The following is a 16145-nucleotide window of genomic DNA, read 5'->3' as shown; positions in this document are numbered from 1 at the left end:
ATCTCAGAATTCTGACTTTTTTCTCAGAATTCTGACTTTAATCTCAGAATTCTGATTTATTTTTCTCAGAATTCTGTCTTTAATCTCAGAATTCTGACTTTAATCCCAGAATTCTGACTTTTTTCTCAGAATTCTGACTTTAATCCCATAATTCTGACTTTAATCTCAGAATTCTGACTTTAATCTCAGAATTCTGACTTCTTTCTCAGAATTATAATTATAATTTTTTTTATTTGACCTCAATTTTTTTTTCAGTGGCCCTCACGCTCCTCCGTAGTTGATGAACGAACTAAAAAGTGAGTCAGACTTTACAGAAATATCAATTCTTTCCCAGCATTTGATCTATTTATAGCCCTGTCTTCTCTTCAGTGCCCTTTAAACACAGAAATATAAAAATACTTCATCAAAGAGTGTAAAAAATGAAGAGGGCACATCTGCGCATGTTTACTCCGCAAGGCATCATGGGTGTAATCCCCGGGTTCAGCGGCCCTGGATCTACTGCTCGTGACTCATCCTCCTCTGTGTTTACCATCTCTGATCCCTGCTGACACAGCGCACAAACTCTCGCGGAATCAGCAGCAGATCTGACCAAAACCTCTATGCGGAGCCATTTCCGGGTCAGGAGGAGGCTGAGGAGGACAGGACGACAGGCGGACTTGATGACTGGAGGTATTTAGGAATAAAGTGACCAGGATATTGGATGTGTTGCTAACCCCGGACCTAGCTAAGGTTCCTGTCAGCCTGCTCGCTGGTCACATGAAGTGAATCCACCGAAGGAGGAAGAAGGATGTCGGAGCAGGATCAGGATCCGGCTCTGCAGACCTCTTTGGAGGTCTCTGAAAGTTCTGGGAGGCAGAATTCATCAGATGAGAACGGACACGCTGACAGCCCGGATGAGACTCTTTCCCCCACCTCTGTGATTTACTTCAAGGAGGCTTTAAACTCCTCCAACTTGAGATTTGGGAAGGCTGGGTCTCTGTCACCGTCACCCACTCCACTTCGACGCTTTGACTTCAAGATCGAAAGGATCGACTCCAAACGCAGAGGTGAGTCCACTTTGGAAATCTCAGATAGCTAACACGAGAAGCCAACATCATGCTGATTCAATAACACCACAGGTTACAGTGTTGTTCTCTGACTTCTGACAACTTCCAACCTCCTGACCACTCCAGACCTCTGTCAGAAGCTCTCACAGCACAGGCCAACCAGGTTCAAAACAACACAGTCATCCCTGTCTCCATCAAACATGCTGAATTAAAGCCAAAGAAGGATCTGGTTGAGTCAGAGGGTTAGCTAAATACAACATGATGTGTAACCAGTCTCTTGTGAGCATTCCTCTGGTGGATTTCAGTGTCATGTGCTGTTTTTGACAGACCTGATCAGCTGATTTGTTGTCGAGGTTCACGTGTGGATTTATCACAGCTGGCTTCCATGGCCGTGGGAAGTAGGGGTGCTGAGGGTGCTGCAGCACCCACTGTTGGAAAAGGCATCACACAATTTTTTTTCTGAATGCATAAATAAGTTGAAATAAAATACATTAATTAACACAATAAATCAGTTTTTTTTTCCTGGTATTATTTTCTGAAAATGTAATGCCTGAGGAAAATTTGAGAAATAATTATAGCAATTTTGAATAATTATTCATTTTAGAGGTGACATATCACGCTTTTTTCATCAATATATATATTGGTCTAAGAGGTCCCCAAAACATGTCTTTAAAGGTGACATATCATGCAAAATTGAGTTTTTAATGGTTCTTTACCTGAAATATGTGTCCCTGTCTACAAACCCCCCCGAGAATGAAAAGAATCCATTCTGCCCCTGTTCTGATTTCTCCACCTTTCTGTAAATGTGTGCTGAAACGAGCCGTTTCAGACTTCCGTGTTTTTGTTACGTCACAACAATATCCGGTCTGTCACGGAGTCAGAGCTCGGAGCTTGTTCAGTCCATAGACTGTATAAAATACAACTCAACCCCTCCTCCGTTTTTCATTACCTGCACAAATGTGTGCTAACAAGGAGCTTAGGAGGGAGGCATGCTAGTTGTAGGCTGTCTTAATAAACACAAAGGTTGGTTTTACTCCCCACGTCTGCAGATTTGAAGATCTAGTGGATGATTTTTATTTATCATGGATAAGTGCTAGCGCTAATTAGCATAGCCACATAGCTATATGTTCATAGCTGTAGCTGTAGCTGTAGCTGTGTACCAAGACACACGTCGACATACTGACAAATAAAACAACAAGAAACACTAAATCTGTGACCAATCCTTCAGAAAGGTCCTGCTGCCTTTCTGGCAGAGGTCGGTTTTAGATCTAGTGGATGATTTTTATTTATCATAGATAAGTGCTAGCGCTAGTTAGCATAGCCACATAGCTACATGTTCGTAGCTGTGTACCAAGACACACATCGACATACTGATAAATAAAACAACAAGAAACACTAAATCTCTGACCAATCAAAGGTCCTGCTGCAGCCGCCTCTCCATCAGGATCAGATTCTGGATCAGATTCAGAGGGTTGAAGTAACGCGATCTCTGAGCAGCCGTGTATATTCAGCCAACATGTAAACATTAGATCAACGTGCTGGACAGCCGAGGCCACATCCACTTCCTGAGGGGGCGTGGTCAGAGGGAAAACAGAGTGTTCTGATGAGGGCTGAAGAAGAGGGTTTTTCAGGCAGACCAAAATCTGATTTCAAAGTGTTTTTTTGAGCATAAACTTTAAAGACATGTTTTGGGGACCTCTTAGACCAATATATATTGATGAAAAAAGCGTGATATGTCACCTTTAAAGTTTATGCTCAAAAAAACACTTTGAAATCAGATTTTGGTCTGCCTGAAAAACCCTCTTCTTCAGCCCTCCTCAGAACACTCTGGCTGTTTCCGAAACGGCCTGCTACATACTACTCACTAATGTAGTAGGCAGTAGGTATTGCCTACTACATACTGCGTTTGAATTTAGTATGTAGTATGACTGTTCTGTCCGATCTGTCATGCAGCATGCTGAGCCAGATTTCGCTGGATTTCCGGTTTTGGAAAGCGGAAGTAAACAACGGCGAAGCCGATACATAAAAAGCTTATTTAGCATCCATTTATGATTTAAAAAGTAAGGAAGTGGTTTATATGTAATTTGATAACTTTCACAGCACCCCAAAACGGATTTCCTCCCGTCAAAAAATGAGGAAAAAGCAAAAGCAGAACGAGCGCTGTACATTATGGGAAACAGTACGCGAGGAAGACTGGTCCGATGCACACTGAGATATTTTCCCGAATCAGTAGACATCCGGGGAGTTTTGGCTTACTGCAGATTTTGCTCTTGTTCACATACTACTTACTACATACTGAATTTTGGAAATCAGTACGTACTGCTAGTATAGTAGGCGATTTCGGAAACAGCCTCTGTTTTCTCTCTGACCACGCCCCCTCAGGAAGTGGATGTGCCTCGGCTCTCCAGCACGTTGATCTAATGTTTACATGTTGGCTGAATATACACGGCTGCTCAGAGATCACGTTACTTCAACCCTCTGATCCAGAATCTGATCCTGACGGAGAGGCGCCTGCAGCAGGACCTTTCTGAACCATTGGTCACAGATTTAGTGTTTCCTGTTGTTTTATTTATCAGTATCAGTGACATGCAGGAAAGGGACCGCAGGCTGGAATCAAAGCCTGCCTCTTTATGTCACAATTGCTGGACAGCAGCAATATGGCTGCCGCCTCCGATTGGCCTCAGAAAAAGGGCGCTTCAGAAACAGATGGGTGTCGTCACGGATACTACGTCCATTTTTTATACAGTCTATGGTTTTGGAGCCCAAATCTGACCCAGAAAGTCTGAAAAGGGACAAAACTTTCAGGCCTCCCCCGGCCTGATTTCAGCCTCCATTTGAAGTTAATTTTGGTACTGTCTCTTTAAGGCACTCTGGAAGCATCATCCACTGTTGCAACGCTTGTTTTGCACTCTCTCTCTCTCTCTCTCTGTATGTATACAAACCATAGACTGTATAAAATATGGACTTAGTATCCATGACACCACCCATCTGTTTCTGAAGAGCTGTTCTGAGCGAGAAATTATCCACCATTGCGGTCCAGCGTGTGGAAACACTTTGGCTTTTACAAAGACGGAGATGTTCTAAATAAGTCCAATCTTCTGCACTCTGGAAGCCTCATCCTCTGTTGCCATGCTTGTTTCTCTCTCTATATATGTTTTTTGAAGTTATATTTTTGGGGCTTTTGCACCTTTTATTAGAGAGGGGATGACAGTGGATAGAGCTGGAAACATGGAGAGAGAGAGTGGGGGAATGACATGCAGGAAAGGGACCGCAGGCTGGAATTAAACCCGGGCCAACCACTTCATGGGCGCACGTGATTTGGACACGAGTCTAAAAAATATGAGTCCAATGCAGAAGTGCTAAAAACTGCAGTTCATTGAGGATCCGCTTGAGGCTGGCTTTGAAAGTAGAGAAGAGAACGTAGAGATCCCCAGGGGGAAATTCAATTTTTTCACTCGTGCTATTTTTGGTCATGCTGCACACACAGTTTTTTTGGTATATACATACAATGCACACACATGCAGTGGACATGCACTTAGGGAGAGACGTCAGAGTGAGGATGCTGCCATCAACCAGCACACCCCGAGCAGTTGGGGGTTCGGTGCCTTGCTCAAAGAGCACCTCAGCAGTGCCCAGGCAAGTGAACCAGCACCTCTCCAGCCACCAGTCCACTTGCCTAACTAAGTCAATACTGGGACTCGAACCAGCGACCCTTCAGTTCCCAAGTCAAGCTACTGCCGCCCACAGAAGTACCGGAAACCACAATGAGTTGTGTCAGAACTAAGCAGTACTCCTCTCATGATGGAAGAGAAGATCAACAACCAATTGAAGCCAATGCTGAAATGCAAAAAAATTGCAGTTCCTCGAGTGTCCACTAGAGGCTGGCTGCAGAAACACCAGAAACCACATACACACCCATTCAAAGGAGACGATCTTTGCAGCAGAAATAAACATGTTTACAGCCTGGTACAAAAGACAAGCGTAGTCTGGATAGCTCATTTCTCGATCGGCACACACTGTGAGGGGGGGGGATTTTTTTCTAATGCAGCAATTTCAAAGAACTTGAGATTACAAGTCTTCCAATGAGAGGCACAGCTGACTTGATTGACAGGCGGGAACACTGTAGCTGTTGGCTAGGAGGCTCAAAGCCCGCCTCTTTACCTCACAATTGCTCGACAGAAGCAATATGGCCACCACCGCCGATTGGCCTCAAAACGGCGCTTCAGAAACAGATGGGTGACGTCACGGCTCCTACGTCCGTATTTTATACAGTCTATGGTTTTGGAGCCCAAATCTGACCCAGAAAGGTCTGAAAAGGGACAAAACTTTCAGGCAACCCCCGGCCTGATTTCAGCCTCAATTTGAAGTCAATTTAGCTACTGTCTCTTTAAGACCTCCTCTGCACTCTGGAAGCCTCCTCAGCTGTTGCCACGGGTGTTTCTTTATATTCAAAACGAAAAAATATGGAATGAGATCCTGTGTTTTGGACCCCAAATCTGACCCAGAAAGGTCTGAAAAAGGGACAACAACCCAAAAGAGCAGAGCAGGGAGCAGAGCAGGGTGTAACAGTTGTCACGCTCTTCTAAAAGAAGACTCAACAATCATGATGTCACGATTTAACCAGATCTCGTGTCACTCTCATAAAACTCTCATGTGACTTTCTGAACGAGCTGTCCGTCTCTTTGTCCTCCTGTGCAGTCATCCTCCATGGCTCGTATCATGTCCATGTGCAGTTTTGCTCCTGATCTGTGGTGGGTAAACCAGCAGCTCTGTCGTGTTTGCTAATTAACAGGAGAAAGTGAAGAGAATAAAGCGTGACGGGAAACAGACGTTCATGGCTCTGCAGGGAGAGAGACTGCAGCTGTGGAGTCAGTCTGTGTCTCAGCTCCTCTGGTAATCATTAAACATTCAATTGCAATGAATCCTTCAGTATGATCTGTGACAGGACAGTACTAAAGCTGTAAAACTTCAATCACAGTCAAGTCCAAAATGTAATAAAGTCCTAGCCTGAAAGTAGACTCAATTTTGACCCTCTCTGTTAGATCTTAACAGATTTAGGAACGAAACACTTCTGATTTAAGAGCAGAAAAACGTGCTGATTATTTAAATGATGTCTGAAATGGTTCATTTTGGTGGATTTTGGAAGTCTTGAATGAAATCAACTTTTGATATTTAGACTTCACGCAAGTTTTACACCCATATGATGATGCAGAGGTACTCAGAAGCATCACATCCTTTCATCGACTCCTGGACAAACTGAAGCGTTCATGTCATTATTGTTTCTGTGAGATTCAGACTTGGAGAACAACTGAGAGACTTCCGCAGGATATCTACATCAGCTCTGCACAGTCATCATACATACATCTCTCTCTCTCTCCTTATCCTTATTCCTAATGTTTAGGGGACTAAATGGGAGCAGGGATGTGTAACAGAGCAGTGTCTTCATGGAGAGCGAGGCATACATGACAGCAGCTGTATGGATTCTGCAGACTGGAGGAAAGTTGCTCAGAACTAGGGATGGGCATTTCAAGCCAAAATACTATTCAATGATCATTGGCACCTTTCTGATTATTCCAGACACACACACACACACCTGTCCAATTAACAGCCCGTTTGTGTGGCAGTCGCGTTAACCAGCAGCAGGACGAGGTGCTGCTAGTATCGGGCACTGAGAGCGTCTGTCTCGATCTTTATGTCGGCGTGGCGTGTGTTTACATTTTACAGCCATGCTCAGTCTCTGGAAATACATGTGTAGTAGTGTGAGATTCAGAAACTGAGACATTCACAGCGACTGTCGCGAATGCTTTCTTCTTCTTTTGCTATTTAATACAGTTAGCATTCTTCTTCTCCTGTTATTTAATGCGGTTAGCAAACAGCTTTAAGATGCTCTGAACCTTTTTCACTAACAGCCTGTCAGTCAAGAGAGCCATGCCCTTATTTGGGCAAAAATCTTGTAAGTTTGATATTTTCAAAAATCATTTTTGTACCAGGCTGTAAACATGTTTATTTCTGCTGTAAAGATCCTCTCCTTTGAATGGGTGTGTATGTGGTTTCTGGTGTTTCTGCAGCCAGCCTCTAGTGGACACTCAAGGAACTGCAGTTTTTAGCACTTCCGCATGAGCTTCATATTTTAAAACCAGAGGTTGCCGCTTGGTCGGACAGCGGTGAAAGAAGACATCGTGACACTTAATTAAACGACTGTTCAGCAAAACATCTTGACATCGTGGTCTGTGTATCCCACATGCTTTCATGTGTCACCATCATAGACCTTTCTGGGTCAGATTTGGGGTCCAAAACACAGGATCTCATTTCATATTTTTTCTTTTTGAATATAAAGAAACACCCGTGGCAACAGCTGAGGAGGCTTCCAGAGTGCAGAGGAGGTCTTAAAGAGACAGTAGCTAAATTGACTTCAAATGGAGGCTGAAATCAGGCCGGGGGTTGCCTGAAAGTTTTGTCCCTTTTCAGACCTTTCTGGGTCAGATTTGGGGTCCAAAAGCATAGACTATATAAAATATGGATGTAGTATCCATGACGTCACCCATCTGTTTCTGAAGCGCTGTTTTGAGGCCAATCGACGGCGGCAGCCATATTGCTGCTGTGGAGCGATTGTGACGTAAAGAGGCGGGCTTTTAGCCTCCTAGCCAACAGCTGCAGTGTTCCCGCCTGTCAATCAAGTCAGCTGTGCCTCTCATTGGAAGACTTGTAATCTCAATATCTTTGAAATTGCTGCGTTAGAAAAGAATTCACCCCGTCACAGAGTGTGTCGATCGAGAAATGAGCTATCCAGACTACGCTTGTCTTTTGTACCAGGCTGTAAACATGTTTATTTCTGCTGTAAAGATCCTCTCCTTTGAATGGGTGTGTATGTGGTTTCTGGTGTTTCTGCAGCCAGCCTCTAGTGGACACTCAAGGAACTGCAGTTTTTAGCACTTCCGCATGAGCTTCATATTTTAAAACCAGAGGTTGCCGCTTGGTCGGACAGCAGTGAAAGAAGACATCATGACACGTAATTAAACGACTGTTCAGCGAAACATCTTGACATCGTGGTCTGTGTATCCCACATGCTTTCATGTGTCACCACCATAGACCTTCCTGGGTCAAGTCCAAAACACATGCTATCCAGACTACGCTTGTCTTTTGAACCAGGCTGTAAACATGTTTATTTCTGCTGCAAAGATCCTCTCCTTTGAATGGGTGTGTATGTGGTTTCTGGTGTTTCTGCAGCCAGCCTCTAGTGGACACTTGAGGAACTGCAATTTTTTAGCATTTCAGCATTGGCTTCAATTGGTTGTCGATCTTCTCTTCCATCATGAGAGGAGTACTGCTTAGTTCTGACACAACTGATTGATAATAAATCAATCAGTGATTAATCAGAACCCTTGCCCTCATCATGACCCCTGCTGCTCCTCTGTCAGTGCCCTTCTTCTCAGTAATTGCATTGTCAACCATCAGTCCTGTGTGTATCAGGTCAGCGGACACTGTTGATGCTTGAGAGACAGATGAGTCCTCTGCTGCATCATTACCAATGGCTGGGTACTCCAGGGACCCCCTCCGTCCCTCCCTCCCTCCCTCCCTCCTTCCCACATTGCCTCCTCCCCCCTTTTTTTTACGCATGCACCAGCTGCTCACGTGACACTGTGTTGCTGTACCCAGCACTACTGTCAGCCATCTTGGTCGACACCCACCCTGTGCATTCACTGCAGCACAGCACAGGCAGTCCAATCAGAGCGAGCCGGTGCTGAGCAGAGCAGAGCAGAGCAGAGCGGAGGAGGGCTGTGATTTCCAGCACGGTGCTCTCTTGCATTTTAAAACCCCCAGTCTGCACAAAAGGGATAATAAGAGGCTGAAGAGGAGAAGGAGGAGGTGCTGGAGGAGAGGGGCAGGGCAGCCTTTCTCAAGACGTGTTTCCCTCAGTTGTAACAGAGAGGAGGAGGAGGAGGATGCAGGCATAAAGAGGAGGAAAAAGCAGCACCTTTGGAACACCTGCTGGAAGCTGCAGTAGGCCTTCACGTCTTGGCCTTTTTGTCCTCTTTGTTTTCATGCTCTCTCTCTTGTCCTCTGATTTCTGAGCTGTTCTCTTTTGGGAGCCTTCACCGGTTCCCAGGAAACAAAACCTACAGCTCCTTTTTTTCCTCCCCTCGGTGGTGCTGCTTCGGCCTGAGCATCAGCTGAGTCATCATGTCTGATCTGACGCCTCAGGGCGAAACCCCGACTCCCACCTCCGACAAGATCACCCAGGCCGCCCGGGAGACTATTTATCTCTGCAACTTTCGCGTCTCCGTCGATGGCGAGTGGCTCTGCCTCCGTGAACTCAACGACATCTCTCTCACCCCGGACCCGGAGCCGGCCCATGAAGGTAATGTGACGGATTAGCTCAGCGTCCGAGGAGGCTTGTGGACACAGTGGGATCTCTGTTAGGGCGTGGTGATGCACTAGATCCTCAGACACTACGTGTTTATTCAGAGTAATGTGGATCTGTTTGGCTGTTTGAGCGGTTTCATGGCGGATTCAGGCGAGACGGGGTGATGTCTGAGGCGATGCCGCGTGTAAATAAACACGGGCCGGTGACAAAACAACCAGGAAGTGTTGTGAGAATTCATTAGCTTGCAGTAAAGGAGTGTTTGATCGGTACCTGTTGTTGTAAGACGACAAACATCCAGCAGGGAAAAAAGCTTTGGACTCATTTAAGACCAGATGTGGATGAATCTGCCCGTGCACAGGGCTCACTTTGAACTGGACTTCTGTATATTATGCATATTATGAAGGACAGGGTATCCCCTTCCTGATTTCCTGCCACGCCTTCTCTCTGGGTTTGCAGATCCAGCGGGGGCAGGTCAGACCTCCTCTGTGGTCAGCTGGTGAATGAAACATGATGATCTCATCTTTAATGTGTCTGGTCTCTTTTAATGGATCTACCTGATAAAGCTTGATGCAAGTGCTTCTCTTAAACTTGGAACAACCTTTATGTTGATAAAAACACATTGTCAAAGTCTGGCTAGTTCACTGCCTGAAATATATAGCCTTTGAATATCACAGTATCAGACTATCAATCAATTAATCTTTATTTGTATAGCGCCAAATCACAACAAACATTATCTCAAGACGCTTTTACAAACATAGGAGGTCTAGACCACTCTATGTCAAATTATTAACAGAGACCAAACACCAAGACAGGGTAGGACTCAGTCTGACCCCACTTTAATCCACCATGAGCATTGCACCTCACAGTATTTAGCTAGTTACAGTGGTGAGAAAAAACTTCTTTTAACAGGCAGAAACCTCAGGCAGAACCAGACTCATGTTAGACAGCCATCTGCCTCGGCCAAGTTGGGTCTGGAAAGAGGGATAGAGGAGAATAAGAGATAATAGTGATGAGACGAGTAGTAGAAGCTGTTGCAGCTGGAGTCCAGCACATCCATCTCAGCTGGAGTCTGGAACATCCACAGCAGGAGGAACCTACGAGACAAGGGAGCTCAAGGACTCCAGAAAGGTCTATGGTTAGTAACTTTAATGGGACAGGAAGAGTTAAAGTAAGAGACAGGCAGACAGAGGAGAGAGATAGGATCCCAGTGTGTCAGTTCCCCCGGCAGTCTAAACCTATAGCAGCATAACTAAGAGCTGGCTCAAGCCTAATCCAGCTCTAACTATAAGCTTTATCAAAAAGGAAAGTTTGAAGCCTACCCCTAAAAGTAGAGAGGGTGTCTCCTCCCTGGTCCTTGACTGGTAGATGATTCCAAAGGAGAGGTGCCTGAAGGCTCTACCTCCCATACTACTTTTAGAGACTTAAAGTACGATGTAATGTTTATGATAAACCCTTAAATCTTTCTAAAAGGCTTTTAAGAGACAGGCAGAGAGAGAAGAGGAAAAGATAGGATCCCAGTGTGTCTGTTCCTCAGACAGTCTAAGTCTATAGCAGCATAACTAAGAGCTGGTCCAAGCCTGATCCTGCTCTAAGTATAAGCTTCATCAAAAAGGAAAGTTTGAAGCCTACTCTTAAAAGTAGAGAGGGTGTCTGCCTCTTGGACCCTGACAGGTAGATGATTCCAAAGGAGAGGTGCCGAATAACTTAAAGCTCTACCTCCCATACTACTTTTATAGACTTTGCGTACGATGTAGTGTTTCAGAGGGGTTTCTGATGTTTATGATAACCCCTTAAATCTTTCTAAAAGGCTTTTAAGAGACAGGCAGAGAGAGAAGAGGAAAAGATAGGATCCCAGTGTGTCAGTCTAAACCTATAGCAGCATAACTAAGAGCTGACTCAAGCCTGATCCATCTCTAACTATAAGCTTCATCAAAAAGGAAAGTTTGAAGCCTACTCTTAAAAGTAGAGAGGGTGTCTGCCTCCTGGACTCTGACTGGGAGATGATTCCAAAGGAGAGGGGCCTGATAACTGAAGGCTCGACCTCCCATACTACTTTTAGAGACTTTAGGTAGGATGAGCAGGCCTGCATGTTGGGAGCGTAGTGTTCTAGAGGGGTAACAGGGCACTCTGAGCTCTTTAAGATATGAAGGTGGCGGATCATTAAGGCTCTGTGGATTCTCAAAACACAGGAAACACCAGGCTGTCATAAACGCCACATAAACGTGTACGGGTTGTCATGATAGCAGAATTTATCGATACGTGTTTTGATACCACAGATACAAACGTTAAACACCGGGTAGCTAGAGTCGTTTTTATCACCGCGCTGGACATTCAGCGGACCAATAAATAACTTCTTCTTCTCTACAGTGCCTTGTTTTCATCCGCCCTGCTCACTCTTTTACAGTAAAAAGAATGGAGGTTGTGTCACTTTAAAACGTGTTGTATTGAAAAGTATCAAAGTATTGAACATTTTGGGGCTCGTGGTTTAAGCGTGCGCCCCATGTACGGAGCCCTTATTGCTGGTGTTGTCATCCACCAATCTCTACTCCCCACATTTCCTCTCTCTCTAAAAAGAGAGGGTATTGAAAATGTTGTTTCCTCACCCGGGACTTCCACCAGATCCGTGTCCGGTCCGTCTCCATGCTCTCTCGTCCGTCAACACCCACCTGTTGCGTTTTCAGAACATTGCACGGAGCAGGACCGCCGGACAGCTGGAGTCATGTGACCGAGGTTTTCCTGCAGTAATCACTGAATCAAGGATTCCCTTCCCCCTCTCCTCCTCCATGTTGTCTTTCTGGTCCTCTGTAAACCTCTGACCTGTTGACTCCAGGCCTGGCTCCGCTCATCATGACTTTGCTTTGTTGTTGTAGTTAAGTGAAATACGATCTGGTGATAACACAGAGTGTTTGATTCTGAAAATTAACCGGATGTTTTCATTTTGTTTTGGTGAAACCTGACTTCCTGTCCCTCCTCCATCTGCTCTGTTGAGATCGATGCATCATGATCCGGCAAAAATAGAAGTCTTGTGTGTCTGATCCGGAGGGCTCTGACCTGCCCGACTGCACTGGAGTGGATCCAGTGGAAGTTAACACATTGACTAGAATAGAAACCTATCAGATCAAAACTGAATCAAACTGAAAGCTTTCACTTTGATGAAATTGTCTCCAGATTTAATGAAAGAGAACAGAAACTGAATATTCCTCATGAACTATCTCTCTACTTTATCCCTGTGTTTTATCATTGTAGCGTATCACTGCTCAGATAAAAGCTTTAAAGCTGTTCAAATGAAGCTCTTAATGCAGACAAACCAATTTAGCCATGAAATATCAAAGTGTTCAGTGTTGGCAGTCCAGATTTCCAAGCTCTGTCCGTGCAAACAGAGAACCAAAGTGAACGTATCTCTGATTTCAACAGATGCTGAAGGGTCGAGTTACTCTGTGCTTGATGCTTCTTAGCGTCCTCACTCAGGTGCATGAATATTTGATGAGTCAGAGATGTAAAGGTGGATCAAAGGCTTCACGGTGGATTGAAATACTTGTAACATCAGGATCTTGAAAGGATCATTCTTTGTAATAACTTAATGCCAGTTGAATTGTTGCGTTTATCAGAGCATAATTCAATTTGAATAATGTGAATTAGGCTCTGCTCAGTCTCAAAAGCTCATCCTCGCTGATCAAATTGCTCCATGATCTGAAACTTTGACTCTGATCTCACTGAGGCCTGTTGGTTTGTGTTCCCACATCAAGAAACATGACTCAGCAGAATTTAAAGAAAAACAGAACTCACTGAAAACAGCTCTGAGTATATTTAGCTCCTGAGTCACTCCTCCAGCCGCTAACATCACTATCAGATTTAAAAGGATGTTTTCTCCCTGTGTGTGTCTCTTCTATTTTTAGATCCCAAGGACCCCATCGCCATCGAAAGGCTGAACTTGATGAACATGGCCAAACTGAGCATCAAAGGCCTGATCGAGTCCGCGCTCAACTTGGGACGCACGCTCGACTCTGACTATGCACCTCTGCAGCAGTTCTTTGTGGTGATGGAGCACTGTCTGAAACACGGGCTGAAGAGTACGTAACGCACCCCTCCTGATGTTTTTATTCTTACCTCAGACTCTTTCCAAACAGAGCAGGTCTAGACCGTACTCTATGTCCTATTATTAACAAAGACCCAACATCAAGACCGGATCAGATCCAGTTCCATCTTACAGACAGGACTCAGTCTGATCTCATCTTAATCCACCATGAGCAGAGCACTTTGCAGCATTTAGCAAGTTACAGTGGCAAGGACAAACTTCCTTTAACAGGCAGAAACCTCCAGCAGGACCAGACTCATGTTAGACACACATCTGCTGAGACCGTGTTGGAGAGAGGGATAGAGGAAGATGAAGAGAGAGAGATGATAGTGGGGAGACGGGTAGTAGTAGTTGTAGAGAGTCTGGCAGATCCACAGCAGCAGAGATCCAGAGGAACCTACGAGACAAGGGAGCTCAGGGACTCCAGAAAGGTCTATGGTTAGTAACTTTAATGGGACAGGAAGAGTTAAAGTAAGAGACAGGCAGAGAGAGAGGAAAAGATAGGGTCCCAGTGTGTCTGTTCCTCAGACAGTCTAAGTTTAATACAGCATAACTAAGAGCTGGTCCAAGCCTGATCCAGCTCTAACTATAAGCTTCATCAAAAAGGAAAAGTTTGAAGCCTACTCTTAAAAGTAGAGAGGGTGTCTCCTTCCTGGTCCTTGACTGGTAGATGATTCCAAAGGAGAGGTGCCTGATAACTGAAGGCTCTACCTCCCATACTACTTTTAGAGACTTTACGTACGATGTAGTGTTTCAGAGGGGTTTATGATGTTTATGATAACCCCTTAAATCTTTCTAAAAGGCTTTTAAGAGACAGGCAGACAGAGGAGAGGAAAAGATAGGATCCCAGTGTGTCTGTCTCTCAGACAGTCTAAGTCTATAGCAGCATAACTAAGAGCTGGTCCAAGCCTGATCCAGCTCTAAGTATAAGCTTCATCAAAAAAGAAAGTTTGAAGCCTACTCTTAAAAGCAGAGAGGGTGTCTCCTTCCTGGTCCCTGACTGGTAGATGATTCCAAAGGAGAGGTGCCTGATAACTGAAGGCTCTACCTCCCATACTACTTTTAGAGACTTCAGGTACGATGTAGTGTTTCAGAGGGGTTTCTGATGTTTATGATAACCCCTTAAATCTTTCTAAAAGGCTTTTAAGAGACAGGCAGACAGAGGAGAGAGTTAAGATCCAAGTGTGTCAGTTCCCCCAGCAGTCTAAGTCTATAGCAGCATAACTAAGAGCTGCTCCAAGCCTGATCCAGCTCTAAGTATAAGCTTTATCAAAAAGGAAAGTTTGAAGCCTACTCTTAAAAGTAGAGAGGGTGTCTCCTTCCTGGTCCTTGACTGGTAGCTGATTCCAAAGGAGAGGATCCTGATAACTGAAGGCTCTACCTCCCATACTACTTTTAGATTCTTTAGATACTATGAGCAGGCCTGCATGTTGGGAGCGTAGTGTTCTAGAGGGGTAATAGGGCGCTCTGAGCTCTAGGTATCTGAATCATTAAGAGCTTTGTAGGTCAGAAGAAGGATTGAGATGTGCTCTCTCTTCCTAGTTCTAGTGAGTACTCGAGCTGCAGGGTTTTGGACCAGCTGAAGAGTCTTAAGAGACTTATTTGGGAATTACAGTAATCCAACCTGGAGGTAACAGATGCACAGACTAGTTTTTCTGCATCGCTCCTCTTTAATATTCTGCCTTTATTCTTTTTGAATAACAAAAAGCTCTAATTTCAGTAGAACTTTGATATTTGTGGAGTTCAGCTTCAGGATATTTATAAAACTCATCATTTTGTCTTAAGTTGTGAGAACTACTTACAGTCTTTGTGCCCGGTCCTTAACTCCACCGCTCACATTCAAACAAACAAAGAGAAACAGGATACAAGAAGTCAGATTTACTGATTACATCTTCTGTTTTTACTGAAGCCAGCGTGTTTATCTCTAGTTGTCTTTGTGTACGTCTGACCCAAAGTCTTCGATCAAACAACTCAAAAAGAACTCTCTTCCTCCTCAGCCAAGAAGACCTTCCTGGGGCAGAACAAGTCCTTCTGGGGGGCGCTGGAGCTGGTGGAGAAGCTGACACCTGAGGCTGGAGAGATCACTGCCAGTGTAAAAGACCTGCCTGGCCTCAAGTAAAGACAGTTTCAACGATTCCCCCAAAGAAGAGGGAGATGCAGACTCTTTATCGACTTCAAATGACTTCAAATACACTTTAAGGAGTTGTGTGTTTTGTGTGTGTTTTGTGTGTGTGTGGTTGCAGAACTCCTCTAGGACGAGGGCGTGCGTGGTTACGGCTGGCTCTGATGCAGAAGAAACTCTCAGACTACATGAAGACCATCATCAACAGAAAGGACCTGCTCAGGTGTGTTTGTGTCTCCCCACAGAGACTGTGTCTCTGTTTTCCACTAAGAGCTTTGTGACGTCCGATCTCATGAAGGCCTGTCGATGCTCACAGATGTCTTTTGAATCTAATATATCCCTCTTATTTTTTGGCCTCTGTTTTAAACACAGCTAGTGAGGAAAACTGCAAACATGTCTGTTGTTACTGCAGTTTGTATCCTCTCTCTGTTCCCTTATGTGATGTGCTTCCACCTATAGCTGACCTATAGCTCTATAGATAGGCCTCGTGAGTGTCAAAGAACAAGAAGAATCTTACTTTAACTCTATCTTTCCACC

General features: G+C 44.7%; 1 protein-coding gene across 2 annotated transcripts in view; it reads left to right on the top strand.

Annotated features, from left to right (window-relative positions):
• The first annotated feature begins 463 nt into the window (after window positions 1–463).
• rufy3 (RUN and FYVE domain containing 3) overlaps window positions 464–16145 on the top strand; it is a 33113-nt gene continuing 17431 nt past the window's right edge. Inside the window, exons 1-4 of one of the 2 annotated variants that reach the window (XM_034692338.1) lie at window positions 464–1046; window positions 13308–13481; window positions 15484–15601; window positions 15730–15831. In XM_034692338.1, coding sequence (XP_034548229.1) covers window positions 788–1046; window positions 13308–13481; window positions 15484–15601; window positions 15730–15831 — 653 coding nt within the window. In that variant the 5' untranslated portion in view covers window positions 464–787. The remainder of the gene's footprint in view (window positions 1047–13307; window positions 13482–15483; window positions 15602–15729; window positions 15832–16145) is intronic. The other variant, XM_034692337.1, reaches the window with a different exon arrangement.

This window comes from Notolabrus celidotus, chromosome 9 (genome assembly GCF_009762535.1).
Source record: "Notolabrus celidotus isolate fNotCel1 chromosome 9, fNotCel1.pri, whole genome shotgun sequence".
NCBI lineage: Eukaryota > Metazoa > Chordata > Actinopteri > Labriformes > Labridae > Notolabrus > Notolabrus celidotus.
Note: the sequence above shows the minus strand (reverse complement) of the source record. Positions and strands in the feature narration are given on the sequence as shown.